Raw genomic sequence first — 21,203 nt, 5'->3', positions numbered from 1 at the left:
GTTTTTGGTTGGAGATGAAGGGAGACGGAGGGGGGGGAGAAAGAGTGAGGTGAAAATTGCAATTGGGAGGACGCGGTGGCCCAGCGGAAAGGTCACGTGTCGCGTCCACGCGTAGAGAGTTGGAAAACTCTCCCATGACTCCCGTTCGATCCTCCTTCCGCTCTCTTCTTCTTTTGCATTTTCCACCAAGCGTATATATCGTCTCTCTCGGCTTTCTTTTCTCTCCATTCTACCCCTCCCATTGCTTCCTGGGAACCATGTCTGTCTCGGCTTTTCTGTTCTCCAGCCTGCATGACAATCTACAATAGCACTGATTTGTAAAGGGGCTTTCTTGGTCGAAGCGACCCACCTTCTGCCGTTTGCGGGCGAGTCTGATTTATTTCAATGTTCTATTGAATCACGATCTAGTCTACCGTATTATCGAGCAAAAAGATAATGGGTAGTAGTATGGTAGGATAAATTGCGGTGGACTGTAGTTATAGACTGCCTAGTAAGTACTATGAACGAGTAGGCACAATCTAATCAGATCTCGATGCATTCAAGCTTTTTGCCACTCAGTCCTCCGCACTCTGGAACACCCTAAGGAACCTCATTGCCTCGACGCCGCCACCTCTATGACGCAAATTGTAGAATCAGGCTTTGCTTGTTGTTCATGATGCATAGCTCACTGAGCCCGGTGTATCAATCTAACTAATTGACCTGTTTGTCGGGTCAAATCAGCCTTGCAGCATCGAAGTATTCCTTACTCATCCATCATCTCCGGGCCTCGTTCTGGAATGCGCGATTTGTGCGCTCTTTAGAGCTTCAGAGTCTTTTGCGCACAAAACGCGCAAGGTTGCCTCTTGCTCCACAACCATGATTATAAATGATATCACTTTTAAGTAACACAGCTACTTATACCATACGTCGCTCTTCATCGTCTCCTTGTAAATTTCAAGAATTCTTCCCCCCCCTTACTTAATTTCGCCCATACCCACGATCTCCCTCCAATTCAAGCCAGGAGCCAAGGACAACCACGGAGAATTACGAATGAACTGACTGACTAACTCACTGTCCCTCCTGACCAGCCGCAAACATTCCTGGCAAACATTATTCAGATCCCATCCCTTTTCAGCCACCTCGTGGTTGAATGAATCATGTCGCAGCCCACCACGAGGAACGGAGCCATCGCTCCGACCGGACTCAGCGCCCGGTCACTGAAAAGCACATTCCTCGTTAGCAACATCCACTGCGCCTCCTGCGTCGCCTACATCGACGAAGTCCTATCTGGCATTGCGGGCGTGATCAAGGTCGATGTGTCCGTCCTCACGCACGAAGTCCGCGTCATGCACACCGCAGGCGTGGAGCCGCCCGATTTGGCCAAAGCGCTGATTGACGCCTCCTTCGACGTGCATCATGCTACAAGCTACGAACCGAAGGGCTCCGTCGTCGCGGACTTTGACACGACCGCGTGGCTGCCCCGCGACTCGATCTTTGCCGGGGCCAGTCAACAGCCACCCGGTGGTGCGCATGCTGCAACCTTGGCCCCGGGCAATCGACACATCGAGAACTGCGATGCCTGCCGGCAGGAGGAGCTCGAGAGGCTTGCCGTTGAGGCCGATCTGTCGGATGGCAATCTACGCGACCAGTCCAGCGCGGATTCTAGCATTGACCCGTCGAACGACAAGGTGGCCGGGCGCGTGTCCCAGCGGTCAGTGCCTGGGAGTTCTGCAGAGAACGTGGCGTCGCAGTCACCAGAAGAGAAATTCAATGCGCGCGTGAGCATTGGCGGCATGAGCTGTGCTTCGTGTGCAAACAGCATCACCAACGAAGTCAAGCAGCTCGACTTTGTTCAGGATATCACCGTCAACCTACTCACGAACAGTGCGACTATTGTCTTTAGTGGCCCGCGAGCAAATGCCGAAAAGATCGTCGAGCAGATCGAGGATATCGGGTTTGAAGCGTCGCTCGATGAGGTGCAGAGCCTGACTGTTTCTCCGAAACGCAAGGGGCCTACGCCGACTTACATCGCAGAGATTGCCATTAGCGGCATGACGTGCGGATCTTGCTCGGGCGCGGTCACTCGCGGGCTTGAAGAACTGCCTTTCGTGGTAGAAGTTTCCATCAACCTCCTCACCCACAGCGGAAGAGTCGAATTCCAGGACCGTAACAATATTGACGCTATCGTGGAAAAGATCGAAGACTTAGGGTACGATGCTTCGATCAACAGTGTTTCCCCCAAGGGCTCATCTCAGGAGAGCGAGATCGTGGAAGAAAGAACGGTTTCTGTTCATGTGGATGGCATGTTCTGTCACCATTGCCCGGAGAAGATCTTCAAATCCGTCGAAGACCTGCCAAATGTCAAGGTGCAGGGTGCGCTCTCCGTCAATAACCCCATTCTCACCGTGACATACACGCCCAAAACCCCCTCCCTCACTATAAGAACAATACTGCAAACCATTGGAAAATCGCACGAGTCATTCACAGCCACCGTATACCACCCGCCGAGTGTGGAGGATCGGTCTCGAGCGATGCAACGGTACGAAAGACGGCGCCTCCTCACTCGGTTCATCTTTGTTTTGGCAGTGGCTATCCCCACTTTCTTACTCGGGATCGTATTCATGACTTTGGTGTCGTCGAACAATCCCACTCGCAAGTACCTTGAAGAGCCAATGTGGGCGGGCGATGCGTCGCGCCTCGAGTGGGCACTTTTCATCATGACCACACCTGTGATGTTCTATGGGGCGGACATCTTCCACGTGCGAGCGATGAAAGAGATCTACTCGCTTTGGCGGCCGGGCAGTCGTGTACCGATCCTGCGGAGGTTCTATCGCTTTGGTAGTATGAATCTTCTGATCTCCGCTGGAACCATGGTGGCTTATGTCTCCTCCCTGGCTGTGCTGATCATGGATGCCTCGATGGGGTCTTCATCCAGCACTCATAGCTCCACCTACTTCGATACGGTGGTCTTCTTGACCATGTTCATCCTTGCTGGGCGCTTCATGGAGGCATACAGCAAGGCCAAGACGGGTGACGCAGTTGCATCGCTCGGAAAGCTGCGACCAAGTGAGGCCTTGCTCAAGGTCTCCGAAAGTGTTGAGGGAGGCGCAGACACAGGAGCCGGCCCCAAAGACGGCGGTTACCAGCGGATCAGTGTCGACATGCTGGAAATCGGTGATGTGGTCAGCATCCCCCATGGAGCCTCGCCCCCAGCCGACGGAGTGGTAGTCGGAACCGGCTCCTATCAGTTCGACGAAAGTTCATTGACCGGCGAATCGAAACCCGTGCACAAGTCAGCGGGCGACCCTGTGTATACGGGCTCTGTCAATGTGGGACAGCCCGCTGACGTCAAGGTCACTGCTCTTGGAAGTTCTTCCATGTTGGATCAAATCATCTCGGTAGTACGAGAAGGCCAGAGCAGACGAGCACCGCTCGAGAGAGTGGCAGACCTCCTGACCTCTCACTTTGTCCCGACTATCACCCTCATCGCCATTCTGACCTTCGTCATCTGGCTCTCCCTGGGACTATCTGGAACGCTTCCCGAGGACTACCTCGACGTCAGCCGCGGCGGTTGGACGTTCTGGAGCCTGGAGTTTGCGATCGCGGTCTTTGTCGTCGCCTGTCCCTGCGGCCTCGCCCTCGCCGCGCCCACCGCGCTCTTCGTTGGCGGCGGCCTGGCTGCTCGCCAGGGGATCTTGGTGAAAGGCGGCGGCGAAGCCTTCCAAGAAGCGAGTCGTCTCGACGCCATCGTGTTCGACAAGACCGGGACCCTCACCGAAGGAGGCAGCCTGCAGGTCTCTGATCATGAAGAGCTCATCACCGACCCAGACCTGATATCCATCGCCTGGACCGTCACCCGCAAGCTCGAAGAGAGCAGCAACCACCCCATCGCCCGGGCCATCTCGAACTTCTGCCGCGACGAGAAGCCATCCACCCAAGTCTGCCGCGTCGATGAGATCGAGGAACTCTCCGGCCAAGGTATGAAGGGCACCTTCACCATCACCACCACCACCACCAAAGACACCAGTGGCAATAGCATTAGTGGTGGCCAACGACAATTCGAAGCCGCCATCGGCAACCAACGCCTCGTGCACGCTCTTACCAACACCAACACCAACCCCGACGACCCCGACCCGGACCCAAACCTCACCGACCTCACCAACCGGCTCACCAAGCACCAATCCGCTGGCAAATCCACCGCCATCCTCCTCCTCCGGCCCCTCACCACGGGCACTCCCACTCATTCCACCACCCAAAAACCCTTCACACCAGCCCTCCTCCTCGCCACCACCGACACAATCCGCCCCTCCGCCGCCCGGATCATCCGCGCCCTGCACCGCCGCCAAATCTCCGTCTTCATGTGCACCGGCGACAACCGCACCACCGCCGTCGCCGTCGCCTCGCAACTCGGCATCCCGGACGCCAACGTCGAAGCCAACGTCACCCCCGCCGGCAAGTCCTCCTTCATCCGCTCCATCCAGAACCACCCGAACACGGACCTCGAAGCCCAGCAGCGCCCACCTCCATCGCCATCATCATCCCCCCAATCCGCCGGCCGGAAAATCGTCGCCTTCGTCGGCGACGGCATCAACGACTCCCCCGCCCTGACCGCCGCGGACGTCAGCATCGCTCTGGCCACGGGCTCCGACGTCGCCATCAACTCCGCCAGCTTTATCCTGCTGCACGCCGACCTCGACGCCATCCTGCAGCTGGTGCGCCTCAGCCGGCGGGTCTTCCGCCGCGTGAAGTGGAATTTCGCCTGGGCACTGGTGTACAACTGCTGTCTGGTGCCGGTGGCGGCGGGGGTGTTTTATCCGATCGTGAGTGGGCATAAGGCGGCCGTGAATGGTCACGGGAGTGTGGCGACGCATTGGCGGCTGAGTCCCGTGTGGGCGTCGTTGGCGATGGCGTTGAGTAGTATCTCGGTGGTGTGTAGTAGTTTGGCCTTGGCGGGGGAGTGGAGGTGGAGGAGGAGAAGGGATCGGGAGTCATAGGGTGGTTGTTTTGGAGCCAGAGTTTGGCATTGTATGAGACAATGATTGATGATCTCCGTTATAGTTACTTGAATCGACTCGATAAATGGAGTTATGGAAATTCGACGAGGGTGTGTGTCTGTATAGCTTCGTTGTGATCCGCCCGAGACGGTTTATGTAGGCCTCGGCATGTTTGCGAACTCGCTATTTATCAGGTGGAGATCGGACATGTGATATAAGTACTGGTTCTTCATGCTGCGGTATCTATCTGTTGTCTAAGTCTATTGCGTTGAGACCGGCAATACAACCTATGTCAGTTCAATATTACCTTGATAGCACCAAGCGTTCCAGCTTCACCAACCCAATTCGGCCACGATATCGATATGTCCAAGTCCAATACTGATGAACGACCAAGCGACCAATCTGTACGCCTATCCATCCTCACCCCAAACCTCGGCAATCTTCTTGCTCAAGACCTTCGCGATCTTCTTCCGCGTCACGAGTGTCTGCATCTGATCCGAAACCAAGTTCTCTCGGTCTTTCACACCCAAAGCCTCGAATGCCTGGACAAACGCCTGCGGGGTCGGCCACCGCCGCTGGATCTCCAAGGCCTTCTCGCCTGTGACGCCCCGGATGCACATGAGCATCTTCAGGAAGACATCGCGCAGCGTCAAGACGTCGGATTTGGAGGTCAACGCCGAGAACGTCGAGAAGGTCACGGCGAAGGTCGTGCTCGGCTTCTCGGCGCGGAACCGCTCGAGCGTCTCGAGGTACGACTCCGAGGACGACAGCTGCCGACTGGGGATCAACGCCAGGGCGTGAGACGGTGGTGCTTCGCGGGACGCGGCACCGTACATCTTGCGCAGCAGGCAGGTCATTCGCGCCAGGTAGCGGATGGAGTCGTCCAGGTTCTTGGTGCGCTTCACGAAGTAGCCGTTCACCACCTGCGTGGACGCGATGGCGGAGGCGACCATCTCGTCGTATTTCGAGGTGACGGTGGGGTCTTGGCTGAAGGTGAATTCTTCGATGAGGTAGATGACGTTCTTGATCCCGGAGCGGCGGAGTCGGAACTTCTGTTCGTGGAAGCGGCCGTCTTTCATGGAGCCGATGAGGTCGTCCAGGCGTTTGCGCTCCACGATCCAGTCCAGCATGATCTCGTCGCCTTCCTCGCCGTACTGGGACAGGAATCTGGGATCGTGGAACTTGGCCACCCACATGACATCGCCGAGCTCGAGGGCGCGCACCTCGGGTGTGACGCCCTTCTTGCTGAGCTCGTTGGCAAGGTAGTCCCTATCTCGGGAGGACCGCACTTCACGAACATCCAGAACCAGCTGGACTGTGAAGCTGTTCGGTGGGATCACAATCGGAGTGACCGTTCCATCAAACGCCGCATCAATTGCATGAGGGAGCTGGGGATCTTGAGGCGGTGTTTCGTAGCTGATGCTCTCTTGCCGTACAGCCTGTGGTACGGCACTGCTGGGTGCGCGATCAGGAATGGTAACGCTTGCAGCGGGCTGAGTCTAACCAGGAAATCTGTCAGATAATGGAGAACTGCAGGCTCCGAGATGCTAGAAAAACTCACAGACTCGGCTCGGAAAGATAACGTTCTTTGGCTCGGGTCTGACGGCGCAGCCGCCTTGATTCGTTTGGCCACTTCCCAGCCTTCCTCCGTGAGAGCGTATCTCTTCAGTGGGCGGCCGTGATCGTAGACAAGCTCCTTCTGAAGGAGGGTCTTCATTGACGCCCACGCCGTATGGAATTTGGACGAGTCGCTCGGGGCTGTGAACGAACTCTCGCAGTGCGGCTGCGCTGTCTCAATTAACTGTGATTTTGTCATGCCCTGGGACGCATTCTCTTCCAGGGTCGAGAGAGCCAAGATGATCGCGTAAGGACCAGACCGCAGCGTTGGCACATATGGCTTAGCCTTGGTCTTCCGCGGTTTCTTCGCAGGCTGGGTCTCGGCTGTCCCCCCCTCATCGGATTTCCTTTTACTCCTAGCTGCCGTCGATCTTAGAACGAAACAATATCCAAAAAGGCGGTGGAAGCGTAGAAGCATAGAACCAACATTTGTGGGGGTGCTCGGGCATGGGAAGGCCATTTTCCTCGCAGTGCTCCTTGAGCTTCTCCGTCAAGCGATCACATAGTTTCGGACCCAAGCCATTGAGTTGTTGGGCTTCCGAGGGGTGTTGGAAGACCAGTGGACAAGCTTTCATAGAATCATAGGCCTTCTTGTACCTGTCCAAGCGTCAGTCAAGATATCTACCCCTCGGAGATCCAATGCACTACACTACTCACACGATCGCTCCTTTGCTATTGCGCTCTCGTGCCTGGTCGAGCCATTCTTTGATCCACCCCAGCAACAGGGGATTGGCGCATGTTTCGCTCATGTTTCGGCACTGGCAAAGCTAGACCCCATGGGCATACGGCAATTCTCGATGGGACACGCCAATGGAAGAGATGGAAGAAATAATGTCATCCCCACATCACACCTGGATTTCCGATGGACAGCTTGCGTGGCCACTTGCGAAGGTCTGGGCCTGCGAAGTGACGTTGCGGCTTGGACCTCAACCTCGCTTCCAACGCGCTGGCCGAGAGTCCTGAGATTCACGCGTATTTCCTCTTTCGGCGAGTCGCCACATGTGGCTGGTGCATGATATAATTGTGGCTCAACTATGGCGGTGCCGCACACATTGAACCTTGATTGGTTGCGCGGGTGACTATACTCTTACACCACCAAAGGTAAGGTACTGTACAGGACCGAGTTGCACTGAAGTCAGGAGTTGGAACGTCGCACAAGAGCAAAAAGTTTAACGGACAGGAAGTCAATTGCCTGTCAGCAGCAAGAGTGGAGTTATAATAGGTACGCATATGTCAGTGAGATCAAGCTAAAAAGGTTCCCCAGCAAGATACAGGAACACCAGTTCTCCGATCTGCGGGCTTGACTGGCTCATCATGCGATGACGTCGATTACCCACCCTCCACCTCCCAACTCGCCTTCAAAAGCCCTTTGACATGCGCCAGCTCCGTTCCTCCTCCCAAGCATATGCTTCTCGACTCCGCTTCTAATCCCTGCTAATGTGTGGTCTTCTCGGACCCCATCTGCAGCATGTCTCAACTTGATACCACCACCAACAATGCACAGCAAGTATCCTACAGCACAAAGAACAGTCGCGCAGGCATCCTAGACGCTGAACGCACCACTGCCGACGTTTCCGGTCCCACCGATAGTCATGTCTTGTCCAAAGTAGACCAGGATGAAAAGGGTCTCGCCCAGAGGGCTGGGGATACCGACACTATCACTGACGTGGGATGGGACAAACCGCCGGAACAAATCCACGAGCGCGTGGTCTCAGGTTTGTCGAATGAAGACTTATGGATGCTCATCCGACGATTCAACAAGGTATACATCTCTGCACCAATTCAGAAGAGCTTTAGACGCTGACTCGCGCAGCAAATCTACTATGTCAAAGCATTGCCGGAGGCTCCCCTCCAGCGGCTCGACCTGAACCGCGCGGAAGACGAGCAGTTCTCCCCTGACAAACTGCGAGCAACCCTCGAGCGGTTCTATACTAGTATTGTCGTCTCCTTGACTGGCTTCGTCAAGCACATTGCAAGACTGCGTTCATGGCGGGAGCGCAACCGGACAGCAGGGTTCTGCATTGTAGGTTAACATCGAAAGGCCGTTGCTATTGGCAGTAACATTGACTGGCTCTCTAGGTCTATTTCGCTGCATGGATGCTTGACCTCCTTGCGCCTACACTTTTCGCCATTCTTCTGGTCCTGGTTGTCTCTCCTCAATCTCGCGAATTCCTGTTCCCTCCTGCGCCTATTCCATTGGTAAGCACGGACACAGGGGGTATACAGAAACCTAAGGCAGGGGTTTTGGGTTCTCACGACAGTATAACGGGGGCGCCGGAGAAGATGAAGGGTGAAGCTGCCGAAAGAGAGGCATCGAATCTCATCACCAGTGTTGCCAGTGTCGCCGTGGGTAGCGTCGCCGGCAAACATGACCAGGGAACTCCCGAAGATGCGCCTATCGAGTCATCGGTGCCAGATGCCATGGAGATAGCCACTAGTGCAGCGGATGCGCAGACTGCCGCTCACGGAGAGAGCACGGATGAATCTCACGATAAAACCAAGGAGCCCATGAGGGATACAGTCTACAACGCTGCAAACCTAGCCATGCGCATCCTTGCCGACATCATCGACACCTACGAGAGGTTTGGCAAGTAAGTGATCCCGCATTCACGAATCCTCAGGGTGATCCGTGGTTGACGATCGGCAGTGCTTTGTCTCCGACACCTCCCTTCTCCATGATCACTCCATACCTCCGATTGGCGAGCGTGCTATCAGTAGGCTTCCTCGCGTCCCTTATCATCTCCAGCCACATGTTCGTCAAGATGAGTACCTTTGGCGTGGGCTTTGCATTCTTCGGTGACCCAATCATCAGACGTGGAGTGGCATACCTGAATCGTGAATTCCCCCGCTGGGAGAAACTCCTCGAGCTACAGAAGTATGCCTCCCTCCAAATCATCGAAAGCATCATTTCATCTACTGACATTAATGCCGCAGCTCCCTCCTCAAGGGCATCCCCACCAACGCCCAGCTCACACTAACCCTCCTCCGCATCGGCGAAGCCAATGGCGCCCCTCTGCCCCCTCCCCCATCCCACTCCCTGCACGCCACTCCCGACCAACCCGCCCACGTGCGCAACGAGGACATCAACCTCGACGCGACAGACGAAGAGATCAACGCGGCCATCGCCCCGACGCCGCAACCTCAAACTGACTCGACGCAGCACGAGGAGATCCACCCGCAGCCTCCCAAGAAAGGATTCGCGAGCCGGATGCTCGGCTTCTTTCGGGGCACGACAGCGACCGGCATTGAGAGCAAGCTGGCCGTGGACCGGGCCAAAGCGGCTGTGGGCTCGCAGCGGGCCAAGGGCCGCGTCGGCGTACTCCGCAAGAAGGGCCAGATCACCCTTCCTTCGGGCCCCGTGCAGTTCGACGGCCGCTACCGCGGAAAGCGCGGCGTACTCGTTATCGACCAGTCGCAGTCCCCGCCGCTGCTGTACTTCACCACCGACCAGTCGGTGCAAGTCGACGACCCCACCTTGGCGCGCCGCTCTAAGAGCTCCGTCCTCTTCACCATGCCCGTCTCCGACATCCGCGAGATGCGCAAGGTGGGTGGGCTGGGCTGGAAGGGCAAGCTGGTGACCGGATGGGCGGTCGGCAGCAAGGAAGTGGTGGATGGCCTCAATCTGGTCGGCAAGCTTCCGGAGCAGAACTATCAGCTCACGGCCATGAAGACCCGCAATCAGCTGTTTAATCGGCTCGTGGCTATCGATGGACAGGTCTGGGCGAGCTACTAAGCCCCTCTTGCGATCGTGCGGTTTGCTAAGGTGTTTCTTTCTTAATTCAGGTTTGGAAATAAGTATTTCCCGCTTCCTTATCACCCCTTCGTTTGCGAAAGTCGGTACCTGAATGGGTGGAGGGTTACGTGATACTTCGATGGATATGCTGGAGCAGTTGATGATCGATGCAGGGGAAGGAGGGATTCACATGTGACCATGATTTGCTTCTGAATGTCTTATATTTTTCTTCAACTTCGGCTTGACGGGAACGAGAATTGCAAATTGTACATATACGCTTTGATGATAACGCCAATGCCAATGTCCTAATCTAACCAAACACCTGAACTCGTACTGTGCATTGCCTCGTTACTGTCACCCAACCCACCACCATCTCATACTCTCCAAAGCGAAACATAACTTCCATCAACCTCCTCAAAGGCCCCACCCGGCCTAAGTCATATTGCAACTATCATCTCTCAGACTGCAAGAGAGATCCCTGTATACTAAATTGCTAATAGGATACACGTAGGAGAACATCGCCCTCCAACCCATTGTAAGCCGGAAATCATACATCAACGTCGTCGGCGCGCAAAGCCACGACTAAAAAACTCCAGCTCTCCGCCGGAATTACGCATCTCTACTCTCTAAGCGACTCGAAATTATCCCAACAAGAACGAGGACGCCGAGGGTACAGGTGATGGGAATGCTTCACATGCTGGCGATGAATGTTGTTGTCAGTCGTCGGAGTAAGTAGTATATAAGGAGACTCAAGTTAGCTTCTGGCTGGAAGATAGATATATACTTATCCGGCGTCTTTCGTAGTTATCTGGATGGTGTGAGTGCGTTGATATGATGATCGGACTATCCTCCGCAGGCTCGCATCAACTCCGAGATGAGGAGTATATCTTCTCCACAAAACCCGGATTTAACCCGGAAACATACTTACTCTAAGAATTCATCATACTGAGTTTGGTAAATGCTTGTGTCATGGAACTTGTCAGGGCCGAAGTGCGCGAGGCCACTTGGATTTGGCAATTGGGCTGGTCGGCGAGATGCGCTAGTCTTCGTAATCTCGAAAAATGACGGCAGAGATCGGAAGATGTCAGCCACCACGGCAGTAGTTCAGTGGAGGCGCCACTTGAGCTAGCTTGCATAGTTGTCTTGAAGTATGTTTCTCGTTGGAAGGAGGCTCAGTTGATTGAAGATGGAGGAGGTGATGGTTGAAGATTTGCACGTTCACGGCGTACCCCGCAGTGTTTTTCCCCAGATCCCGTGCCTGAAACACCGTCTGGATAGGAAAAATGTCAACAATTGCGAGGATTGGGTTGCTCAGGAGATCGCAGTTGTGGCACAGGTGCACTCGGACAGATTTTGAGATTCAAGAAGGAGAAGGATGGTATTGAGCTATCGTATCATCGACATCCATGGCGGGCAGTAGAACCCAGAAGCCTGGAGCTGAGGTGTTGAGGATCAACAGGGTCGAGTCGAGTGGATTATTGAAGCGGGGTTGACCCGCCATCGTCACCTCCCATTCTTTCCTTTTCCCCACCTCAATTCAAAACGTCTCTCTTCTGCCGACCATTCTGCTGGTTTTCAGCTCTAGGTTCTAAGAGGATTTCTCCCTTCGTTTGTGCCCCTCAATTAACGGGCAAAGTTAGTGGATCGCTTGTAGATCGATCCTCTTCGCCAAACTGTCTATCCTTGCTGGCTGCATAATGCCGGAGTATCCCCGATCCATCGGCAGTCGAACACCATGAAGCGCTCTTCACATGAAGCCAATCTGGACGAAAGTCCACCCCAGCATAGCCGACGGCCGTCTCTTATCCCTGATGGTCGACCCTCGGCCCCAAGGATCTCCAAAGCTCGCGCGTGTGAGTTCCCCTGGTTGTGATATTTGCTAAGCCCCGCCTTCGAACCCACCCCCTCTTTATGGAATTACGGAAAGCTCTACACGCCAGATACTGAACGAGTACTTCAGGCGCGGAGTGCAAGCGACACAAGATACGTTGTGAGTTCAAAGCAGGAGAAACAAGCTGCACAAAGTGCACACGTAGTGGCATAAAATGCACGGTGAACGACTTCTCCCAGAAGTTTGTTGACGATGATGTGATGTGAGTGTCTATCTGGTTTAAACTATACTAGCTGTTAATGTACGGTCCATACTAACATCTCGACCCATTCAGGTGGAAGTCGCAAGCTGCAGCCACAATCCGACAGCTGCAGGCGGCTGTCTCACATCTTTTGCGCCAGGGAGGGTTTTCAGAGCTTTCATCGTTTGCTGGCGGCGACAACCAAAGTGGCACCAGCCCTGCCGAGTCTCAGTCTGACCTGCAACCTTCATATGATGGGTCGCCCGCGACCAAACAATCGGCGGAGCCGGGACTGATAATGGATGTTACACGCGAGCCTTCTCAGGAACCGGATCTTCAAGATCGCGAATTAGTGCCAGCGCCCATGCGGAGTCTATACGAAGTCACCAAGCTGCGCAACCTGCGGAATAATCCCATCGAGCAACCCAAAGTGACACTCCTGGAGGAGGACTTCATCTCGCGCGGGTTGATCTCACTTCACGAGGCCGAAGAGCTCTTTGCCTACTTCAGCAGGACGATGAACCAGCTGCTCTGGGGTGGAATTATCCTGGTTCATCGTGATCTGACTTCTGTCCGTCGAGCTTCTTCGCTTCTCTGCACTGCCGTCCTGACAGTTGCAGCACTTCATATCCCGAACCGTACGGATACGCTGAACCGATGCTACAACGAGTATGTATCACTTGTGTCCAGCATGTCTCTGACACGGTCTCACACCCTGGATGATATTCGCGCGCTCTGTATTGGGGCGTTCTGGCTGTCGGAGCTGAGCTGGAAGCTGTCAGGCCATGCCGTTCGCATTGCCACCGAACTAGGTCTTCACCAGAGCTACCATAAGATGATGCGCGGTCACAACGACCAGTACGAGCGTGCTCAGCTCTGGTACCTGATGTATGTGTGCGATCACCACTTCAGTATCGCGTACGGACGACCACCCGTGATCCACGAAGATGCCGCTATCAGAAACTACGAGACATTTCTGCAATCGCCGTTGGTCGTACCAGGAGACATCCGGCTCATGGCACAGGTGGCTCTGTTCATGATCCTCACGGAAGCTTACCGGACTTTTGGAAGTGATACCGAGCAACCATTCACCGAGGAAGATTTTGGTCAATTACGAGTCTTCAATGTGGCCATCGACCAATGGCGGCTGCTGTGGCAGCCACGATCCGGTATGTTCTCGCTTGAACAATAAATTTTCTGCGCTTGCTAAAGTATCTACCCCCGGTATAGGCGATAGCCCGTATGTGCGGACCTACCCATCTAAAGGGGTAGTGCTTCACTACCACTTCGCCAAATTTCAGCTGAACTCACTTTCCCTGCGGGCTCTGTCCCCGTCCAACACCCCCGTCTTCTCGATGGACCGCAAAGAGTCGGCCAACACGGCCATCGCATCCGCCATGGCGTGCTTAAATATGGTGCTAGAAGAACCCGACATCCGCGACGCAATCGTGGGAGTCCCGATCTTCACCCATACGATGATCACGTTCTCCGCCGTGTTTCTACTCAAAGTTGCCATCAACTGGAATTCGGCCTACCTCAGCCTCGACGGCCGCCAGGTCCGACGTCTAGTGGAGCGGGTGATCGAGTTGCTGAACTGTGTCTCCGCGGGCGAGAGACATCTGACGAGGCATATCGCCCGTGGGCTCGGAAAGATGCTGGAGCGGTTCGACTCGTGGGACTCGTGGCACACGAATGGCACGGCTGTGGCTGACTCCGCGGCCGCCGATGCGAAAGGGAGCAGCGACGTCCCCGGGGGCGCCAACGCCATGGCCCAAGGGTTCCCGCCGCCGGATCTGATATACGATATGGTGGGCACGTATGGGTTTGGGTTGGATGAGAACTTACTGGATCCCAGTATGGCGAGTTTTGAATTTCTGGCTCAATAGATGCGGCTTAGACGAGAGAAATTGGATATAGACATATTGGACTCATCTAGGCGAACCTGATACTACTAGGTACATTGTTGCCGTCTCTTCAGCGATAGTCCTCGAGGTTAACAGTTGACCTCACCATAAACCCCCCTCCCCAGTTTATCTGGTTTGCGAGAAAGACAAATCCCATCGCATTTACCACACACACTGTCGGTCCTGTTCGACCATGAACGTTCGAGCCAACGAGTATCTGGCTAGTGGAAGGTACAGTAGAGCCACCAGATAACCTCTCACACGATGAGATGGAAACCGTCGGGAGTCTCGATGACTACTTACATACAGCTACGCTACCTAGTAAGCGAGCGATGACCACTTTCTCTGCACCCAGAAGCACTGTTCCACAGATAAGTAGGAACGAGTACGGGAAGCAGACTGCGCAGCGCACGACGGCAGACCGGGCAGGGGGATTTTGCGCTTTCACCATGGGAAGAGAATAAGATTGATCACACGGCAAAGCGCCTGGAGGAAGAATGATAATGAGCTTAGGTAGACTAGCTGGTGATTTCAGGGCAGAGGCTGTGGAGGTGGGAGACCTGCGCGATTTGGCTCGAGAGACTACTAATACTTAAGTAGTAGTCTAAGGGGCGGGCAGCCGCCCTGGGAGGATTTACCCCTAGCCTCCACACTGTCGGTTCTAGTTAGTGTGTTGTTGTGCGACGGCATTGCTGATGTACATACTGTACCTCATTTCAATCAATTTCTTTTTTTTTGTTCTTTCTGAAGGAACTTCTTTGGTAGTACGGTGGGCTTATGATAGTTTGCATTTGTTTGCCTGGAGTCTCTTCCGGTGGACGAAGGCATGGAATGTAAATAACCCGAGGCAGCTCAATAGCTGTGTTGCTCAATGGGACTTCAGGTAATTAAACTTACTTACTATGTAACTTAGGTAGTCTGTGTAAGCTTGCACCAACTAACCTCAGAAAGTCTGTGCTTTTCGCCATCTCCACCTCCCCCGGCAGCAGAGTCGAGTCCGCATTGCGTTAGGTTGGAGTTGGCTGTATGGTAGGTACTATGTATGTAAAATTACCTTATGATACCCCTGTAGTAACTTAGTCTACCCTCTTCGAGTAAGCTGCGTAATCGCCGGACTTAAGAGTGAGTAAGTGTGACAAGAGGTTGACATCATCATGAGTTTCGTTTCTTTTCTTGCCACGTCCAGAGAACAAGTTAAGCCCACTGCCAGTAACTTACCGCCCTGGTAAGGTGGATTACAATGGCTGCCATTGCCCCGGAGTATCTGTGCGCCCCCCGCCCCGTCCGGTACTGTCACCCCACTTACCATACGCCATTCACCCGCCATCTTCAGGTCTGTTCAGGTCTGTCTGTTTGCACTTCCCTTCCTTCCTCTTTCTCCTCCCACTCCCTTCCTAATTCTTCCTCTAGGACACTCGACCATGATTTCCTCTCATCTCCCACTCATCCATATGTCAACCTTTCTTCAGATCCAGGGGACCTGAAGTCTCTGGGAGTTTTATCGTTCCATGGCGAACTGAGAATCAACCGACCAAGCAGCGATTACCGCGGTGATAATCGTCATGTCATTCATGTCATCACTGCGGAGTCACTCAACTCTTGCCCAGGAACTTCTAGGCGCACGGCCTCGGCACCGTTAAATCGACGCGCAATGCGACGGGAACGCGAGCCCCAGACCTGGAGCAGAAGTAGCAGCAGCTTTCTTCTTCCTGTTTAGCTGGTGTTGGTTTTCCAGTGCGCGCTTTTCTCGCGCCGCTGCGCTGCTCCTGCTGCTGCTGCTGCTACTGCTTGGGGCTGACGAACTGCCCCGGGCCGGGCTGACTGACTGACCGAATTAATGCTCACTCATCCATTCCCTCATCCGGGACTGTCCCCTCACCCAAACTGGATCTCTCCCCCTTCCCTTGGATTGTGAGGAGGCTTGTCCTGGCTGGCTGGCTGGCTGGCTGGCTGTCCGTTTCCTCTGTTCCCTGCCGGCCGTCCCCTCTCTCTGCCCGTTTCCCTCTTATACTTCTCTCACACCCCCAGCTTGCTCTTCCCCCCCTCTCTTCTCCCTCTCCCTACTTTACTCTCACACACTCTCTTTACCTCTTTCATACACCCGTTCTGCCCCTGGGACCTTTCGTTGTCCTTTTTACCATTAACTCTATCTATACCAATTCATCCACTAGTTGTGCAATTGCGCAATTGACTTGTTCTTCTCTTTCTTAATATCCTAATCACTATACATCATGTCTACTCGTAAGAGAAAGCAAGAAGCCGAGGAAGAGGAGGAGCTTCAATCACTTCCTGAAGACAGCGAGGAAGAAGAAGAGTGAGTAGTTATTTTCCTCCCTCATATCGCATTCGCATTCGCATTCGTTGCTCTTCCTATTCATGGCGCATGAGCTCCCCCCTTCTCTTTGCGCGCTTTCCCAAACCGCCCCTTGAGGACAATCGCATCACTGCCAATCACAATTCCTACCAAGCACTAACAAAACAGTAGATATGAAGACTCCGAGGTAGAGCAAAGCGACCTTGGCAGCGAGGAGGAAGAGGAGGAGGAGGAATTTGACGAGGAAGCCGAGGGCGAGGCTGAAGAGCCCGAAGAAGAAGGTATGTTTCATTCTTATCTGCCTCCCTTGCCTATCCTGTCCCTACGATCCCAGAAAAAGAGCCCAGCATAGTGATACATCTACTGAAAATAAGACCATGCGCTAATCTCATATCCTTGACAGCCCCTGCGCCTAAGAAACGAAAGACCGCTCCAGCTCCTCCGGCTGACGAGGAAGAGGAGGAGGAGGAGGTTGCGCAGAACGGCGAAAACGATGCCGAGAACGGCGTTGATGAGGAGGAGGAAGAGGAAGAGCTCGCCGACGACGACCTCGAAGAGGAAGATGATACCGCGAAGGAGAGTGGACCCGCCAAGGCGGCCGCGAAGGCCAAGGGAGGTGTCGTTCCCAAGGAGCCTGAGGTAAATATCGAGGGCGATGACGAGTGATCACTGTTCCTGTGCCCCGTATTCTTTGGTCTTCTACCCCAAGGCAGCGATTTCGAATTGATTCTTCCAAGATGTTTGGTAATTCTCAAGCCCCGTGAGCTATCATCGTTATCTACTTCGGTTATTTGGTTATTTCAGGATGTTATCATTATCATGCTGGCCGGTGAAGAACTGGCTGGGTAGTTTCAGGGTATCATGGATTTCGCTGGTTGCGACGATAAGCTGTTGTTTCACCTCAGATCTGACCGATCGTAGTCATCCCGCGCTTGGTTGGGATTGCTAGGGATAGCGGTCGGTAGATACCTTAGCCAACCAACGCCATCAGTCGACTTGACCGCCTAGAGCAGAACAATACGCACCTCAGATCACCCTTAATACGTTAAGCACAATACCCTCACTGAAAGATCGAACACCCTGGATAGAGCAAACAACAACCCGACAGCAATAGACGTTCCGTCTTCCCCGTCCAGCTAAGCAAAAAAGTCCACCCATGACCTCAGCACAGAACTACAATGTATACTCCATCTTCCTCCTCCGACCGAACAAACATCAAAGTTGAAAACTAATTCGTTCATCTCGACTAGGAATCACATAAGTCATACAGGAAATTGAGTTGTGTGGTGTGGTGTGGTGTGGTGGATATGAGTTGTATTACTTTCCTCCCTCCCTCCCTTCCTTCCTGGCTTCCTTCCTCCCTTCCAGCTCGCTACACAGCACCCGCATCGCATCGCATCCCCCGCATCCCTTTCCCCTGGAGCACCAACCCCCCCGCTACCCTTGCATCGACCTCCACTACCCGGAAACCCATAACAAACCGCAGCCCAGTACGGCGCGGAAAACATTTAGAAAACATGGAGATCATCTAACCATCACTGCCACTGCTTCGGAAGGTGGCGCACAGTTGACAGTACTGATGCGTGAGGTCGAGGACGGGCTGCGGGAGGTTGGTGGCCTGGACGATGCTCCGGACCTTGACGGCGCCTTCGTCTTCGATGAGTTTGCGGATGAGGAAGAGGAGTTCGGGGGAGAACTTTTCGTGCGGTGCATTAGCTTATGGTTTGAGGGGGGAGGGGGGTAAAGGGATTGGGTGTGATGATGGGTGAGAGCATACCTCGGAGTACCATCGGTACTGCCAGGCGATCAGACGGATCAACGAGCCCAGCATGCCGCGGGTGTCGTTCTTCTTCTCGTACAGCTTCAGCACGCCGCGCATGGCCTTGGGGGCGAACCGGATGGCCAGGCCGTGCTGGTAGGCCTCGATCGCCTCGTCGAAGTGGTGCAGGCGCTCGGCCAGCTCCCCGAGGATCTCCCACTCCGTGGCCGACTTCTTGTACTCGATCGCCTGCTGCCGGTACTGCGCCATCTCCGTGCGCCAGATGGTGTAGATGCGGAGGTCCTCGTACAGGACCATGAAGAGGTTGTCGAGCCAGCGTTCGCAGAGGCGTTTGTTGCGGAACTGCGTGTACGCGGAATGGGAGGGGTCGGGCTAGTGGGTAGTTGTCTTAGTATTGTCGAGGAAAAGGGTTCTTGAATCGGTGGGAAGGGGAGGACTTACATCTTCATTGCCGGATTTGATCACTTCGGATGCCATTGATTGCTCGGGCTTTTCGATCGAACTTTCCACTTGTTCGTCCTTGAGGCCGTTGGGCGAGCCCTCGTCCTCCTTCTCGGCGTCCTCCGTGTTCGCGTCGTTGTGGTGGTCGTCGTCGTCCTCATCCTCTTGCCCATCGCCCCCGTTGACCTCCGCGGAGGTGCGCGTGTTGGTGCGCGTGTGCTTGGAGGTAGAATGTTGGCGCTCAACGCGGTATTCCTCCTCCATGACAAACACCTCGCTGCGGATCTTGAGGAGCTGATCCCAGCCGATGGCCGCCGCGACCTTGGTCAGAAGGTTGTAGGCCTTCAGGAAGGTTCCTTGGTAGCTAGCTGCGTGGAGACGGCGCAGGGAGGGGTGGACATAGTCGGCAGGGTCGCCCTGGCGCGGTTGTCCTTCATCGATCTCCTCCAGCATGCTCTCGGCAAGAATCGGCAGCATGATGCGCGTTGGTTGAGGCATGCGCGGGGTGTCTTTATCTTGGTATGTGAACATGGGGCACGAGTTCAGAGTCAACAACGCCAGGTCCCATTGCTCCAAACCGACGTATACTTCGGCCAGTCGGGCCCAGGTGCTGAATTCACTGGGAGCGGCGGTGACCGCCCGCTTGGCACACTCCAAGGCCATCTCGCCCTCGCCTTTGCTCTGGCAGAACGCTGCTTGGCAGTCAAGCAGGGCGTAGTCCATCGGCACATCCTGTAAAGCGTCGAAGATCAGTCTCACCGCTTGCACCTCCTCATCAGCCATGATCAGAACTCGGGCCAGAAGCGACGACACTTCGACGTCTCGTGTGCGCAGCTTCTCAAACAAATTGATGCCCGAGGTGTAGCGTCCCGTGGTTTGTATGTACTTCAAAAGACCCGACGTCAGATGGTTGCTGACAGTGTTCGGCACTTGCGTCTCCGGATCGGAACTCAGCTGTCGGCCTGATTTGACAGTGTCAGCGATGTACCACGGTGGAAAGATAATGAAGAGGCATACCCAGGAAGAACAGTCTCTCCGCGGCGTCCAGGAACTTGTGCTCCATCTCCGTATTCGTCACTGGGTTGAATCGCCGGACTCCCACGATCTTGCGAATTGAATCGCCGCTGCCATCGTCCGCGTAGGTATATGCTCTCAGAATCCCGCAGAGAAAGGTCTCCAACCACAACGCCTCCGTCGCAACTCGCTTGTCGCCCCGCTCATCGATACAGTAGCTTTCCAGACTGCCCGGGATTTTCACTTCCACGCGCATGTCGAGATGGGAGAAGGCATTGTAACAGCTGCGTAGACATTAGCACACCTAGACTGGCAGATGCTTTGACCGATGGGCGAACCAGTAGATCCCCGAAACCACTTTGTGTGTCTTATCCAGCGGGGAGAAGGTGAGTGTGTTGACATAGGCGGCCAAGCTGGCGGACGACGAGGCATCGACACCGGTGACATGGTGATAGACTCCAGTCTGTGAGTGTAGCGCCGCGAAGTCAGCTCTTGTTATCTCTGCGCACTCCGACCGGGGTGGTCGATCGACGTCGAACGTACCTGGCGATGAGAGCTGGTCTTAGGTTGTTTGACCAAGTAAACCAAGTCGGGCGGACCTAATTCCCGAAGGTTTTGGAGAGATTCGGTGCGTGCATCGACAGCGGCGTAGATGTCCTCCTCCTCGTAGATCCTAAAGACATTCAGGGGGTTGTCAGTGCCAGGTCGACAACGGTGGGCCCAATTGAGCTGTAGATAGCGAGTCCGAGTCGGCAAGAACACGTAAATGGAGGGAGGGGTGGGGGGAGAGAGAGAGGGAATGCCTTACTCAGGCACTGCGGGCGCGACCATGGCGCAAGCACTTGATTGGAAAGCACTTGGATTGAAAAGATAAAATTCGGGTTCTGGAAGCGATATACCCTTTTAGAGATCAAACGATAGACAAGAAAGATAGCGAGGCGCACACGGGAGACTGGCTGGGCTACCGAAGTGCAAGTCGTCGTCACGGCCGCGCCCGCCGATCATCAATAGGGAAATAGTACGGAGTACCTCAGGCAACCTTGAATACATAGTCGGGTACCTCAGGCAACCAACTGCCATGGGGACAGCCGGGCCAGGTACCGCCTTTCCCTTTTGGGCACACGCGCGATTTCTGGCATCTAATAATGGGCGGAATGCGTCTCACTCGCGGCCGGCTGGCTCTAGACCCACCCCGCTGGTGCAACAACCACTCCATCAATCATTGCCATCCTTCCTTCTTGTCATTTTCATCTTCACAACTACTTCCGGGGCTTGTTACTCTAGCGCCCTCCCCCCTCTTCGGTCGGAGCTGTGCTGTCTAAGGCCATTGCAACTTCTTGCGATGCGGCCGGTCA

The 21,203-nt window shown here is 54.6% G+C and overlaps 6 protein-coding genes across 6 annotated transcripts; 4 read left to right on the top strand and 2 right to left on the bottom strand.

Annotated features, from left to right (window-relative positions):
* Positions 1 to 1,086: 1,086 nt before the first annotated feature.
* BO66DRAFT_424620 (putative copper resistance-associated P-type ATPase) lies at positions 1,087 to 5,058 on the top strand (the record flags this gene model as incomplete). The annotated part of the gene is made up of 3 exons (XM_025650180.1): positions 1,087 to 1,589; positions 1,731 to 4,907; positions 5,038 to 5,058. Exons 1-3 carry the CDS (start codon positions 1,137 to 1,139, stop codon positions 5,056 to 5,058), a joined length of 3,651 nt encoding a protein of 1,216 aa, XP_025497642.1. The 5' UTR covers positions 1,087 to 1,136.
* Positions 5,059 to 5,222: 164 nt separating this feature from the next.
* Positions 5,223 to 7,520, bottom strand: BO66DRAFT_476310 (crossover junction endonuclease MUS81). Its single transcript, XM_025653313.1, has 4 exons — positions 7,248 to 7,520; positions 7,018 to 7,187; positions 6,535 to 6,950; positions 5,223 to 6,472 (listed from the first exon to the last, which is right to left on the bottom strand). The coding sequence occupies exons 1-4, from the start codon at positions 7,337 to 7,339 to the stop codon at positions 5,384 to 5,386; spliced, it is 1,767 nt and encodes a 588-aa protein (XP_025497641.1). The 5' UTR covers positions 7,340 to 7,520; the 3' UTR covers positions 5,223 to 5,383.
* Positions 7,521 to 7,719: 199 nt separating this feature from the next.
* BO66DRAFT_362373 (DUF3292 domain-containing protein) lies at positions 7,720 to 10,638 on the top strand. Its single transcript, XM_025645065.1, has 5 exons — positions 7,720 to 8,352; positions 8,404 to 8,613; positions 8,670 to 9,181; positions 9,238 to 9,465; positions 9,525 to 10,638. The coding sequence occupies exons 1-5, from the start codon at positions 8,059 to 8,061 to the stop codon at positions 10,321 to 10,323; spliced, it is 2,043 nt and encodes a 680-aa protein (XP_025497640.1). The 5' UTR covers positions 7,720 to 8,058; the 3' UTR covers positions 10,324 to 10,638.
* A 1,252-nt stretch (positions 10,639 to 11,890) lies between these two features.
* Positions 11,891 to 14,281, top strand: BO66DRAFT_362370 (putative C6 transcription factor; the record flags this gene model as incomplete). Its single annotated transcript, XM_025645064.1, has 4 exons — positions 11,891 to 12,176; positions 12,284 to 12,416; positions 12,489 to 13,564; positions 13,626 to 14,281. The coding sequence occupies exons 1-4, from the start codon at positions 12,059 to 12,061 to the stop codon at positions 14,279 to 14,281; spliced, it is 1,983 nt and encodes a 660-aa protein (XP_025497639.1). The 5' UTR covers positions 11,891 to 12,058.
* Positions 14,282 to 16,530: 2,249 nt separating this feature from the next.
* Positions 16,531 to 17,279, top strand: BO66DRAFT_444610 (uncharacterized protein; the record flags this gene model as incomplete). The annotated part of the gene is made up of 3 exons (XM_025651601.1): positions 16,531 to 16,613; positions 16,785 to 16,894; positions 17,017 to 17,279. 3 exons carry the CDS (start codon positions 16,531 to 16,533, stop codon positions 17,277 to 17,279), a joined length of 456 nt encoding a protein of 151 aa, XP_025497638.1.
* A 735-nt stretch (positions 17,280 to 18,014) lies between these two features.
* BO66DRAFT_396688 (clathrin-coated vesicle protein) lies at positions 18,015 to 20,830 on the bottom strand. The gene is made up of 7 exons (XM_025648542.1): positions 20,657 to 20,830; positions 20,392 to 20,521; positions 20,187 to 20,311; positions 19,852 to 20,132; positions 18,835 to 19,796; positions 18,391 to 18,765; positions 18,015 to 18,309 (listed from the first exon to the last, which is right to left on the bottom strand). The coding sequence occupies exons 1-7, from the start codon at positions 20,677 to 20,679 to the stop codon at positions 18,142 to 18,144; spliced, it is 2,064 nt and encodes a 687-aa protein (XP_025497637.1). The 5' UTR covers positions 20,680 to 20,830; the 3' UTR covers positions 18,015 to 18,141.
* Positions 20,831 to 21,203: the final 373 nt, after the last annotated feature.

Source organism: Aspergillus aculeatinus (genome assembly GCF_003184765.1).
Source record: "Aspergillus aculeatinus CBS 121060 unplaced genomic scaffold BO66scaffold_99, whole genome shotgun sequence".
NCBI classification, from domain to species: Eukaryota; Fungi; Ascomycota; class Eurotiomycetes; order Eurotiales; family Aspergillaceae; genus Aspergillus; species Aspergillus aculeatinus.
The sequence above is the reverse complement of the archived record's forward strand: the minus strand, read 5'-3'. Positions and strand labels throughout refer to the sequence as shown.

Coding starts and splice junctions, on each gene's coding strand:
- BO66DRAFT_476310 (XM_025653313.1), bottom strand. CDS start 7,339: ATGAGCGAAACATGCGCCAATCCCCTGTTGCTGGGGTGGATCAAAGAA. Junction 7,188..7,247: donor AATAGCAAAGGAGCGATCGT/GTGAGTAGTGTA, acceptor ACGCTTGGACAG/GTACAAGAAGGCCTATGATT. Junction 6,473..6,534: donor TATCTTTCCGAGCCGAGTCT/GTGAGTTTTTCT, acceptor TTTCCTGGTTAG/ACTCAGCCCGCTGCAAGCGT.
- BO66DRAFT_362373 (XM_025645065.1), top strand. CDS start 8,059: ATGTCTCAACTTGATACCACCACCAACAATGCACAGCAAGTATCCTAC. Junction 8,353..8,403: donor TCATCCGACGATTCAACAAG/GTATACATCTCT, acceptor TGACTCGCGCAG/CAAATCTACTATGTCAAAGC. Junction 8,614..8,669: donor GGACAGCAGGGTTCTGCATT/GTAGGTTAACAT, acceptor CTGGCTCTCTAG/GTCTATTTCGCTGCATGGAT.
- BO66DRAFT_396688 (XM_025648542.1), bottom strand. CDS start 20,679: ATGGTCGCGCCCGCAGTGCCTGA. Junction 20,312..20,391: donor AGACCAGCTCTCATCGCCAG/GTACGTTCGACG, acceptor CTACACTCACAG/ACTGGAGTCTATCACCATGT. Junction 20,133..20,186: donor GTGGTTTCGGGGATCTACTG/GTTCGCCCATCG, acceptor ATGTCTACGCAG/CTGTTACAATGCCTTCTCCC.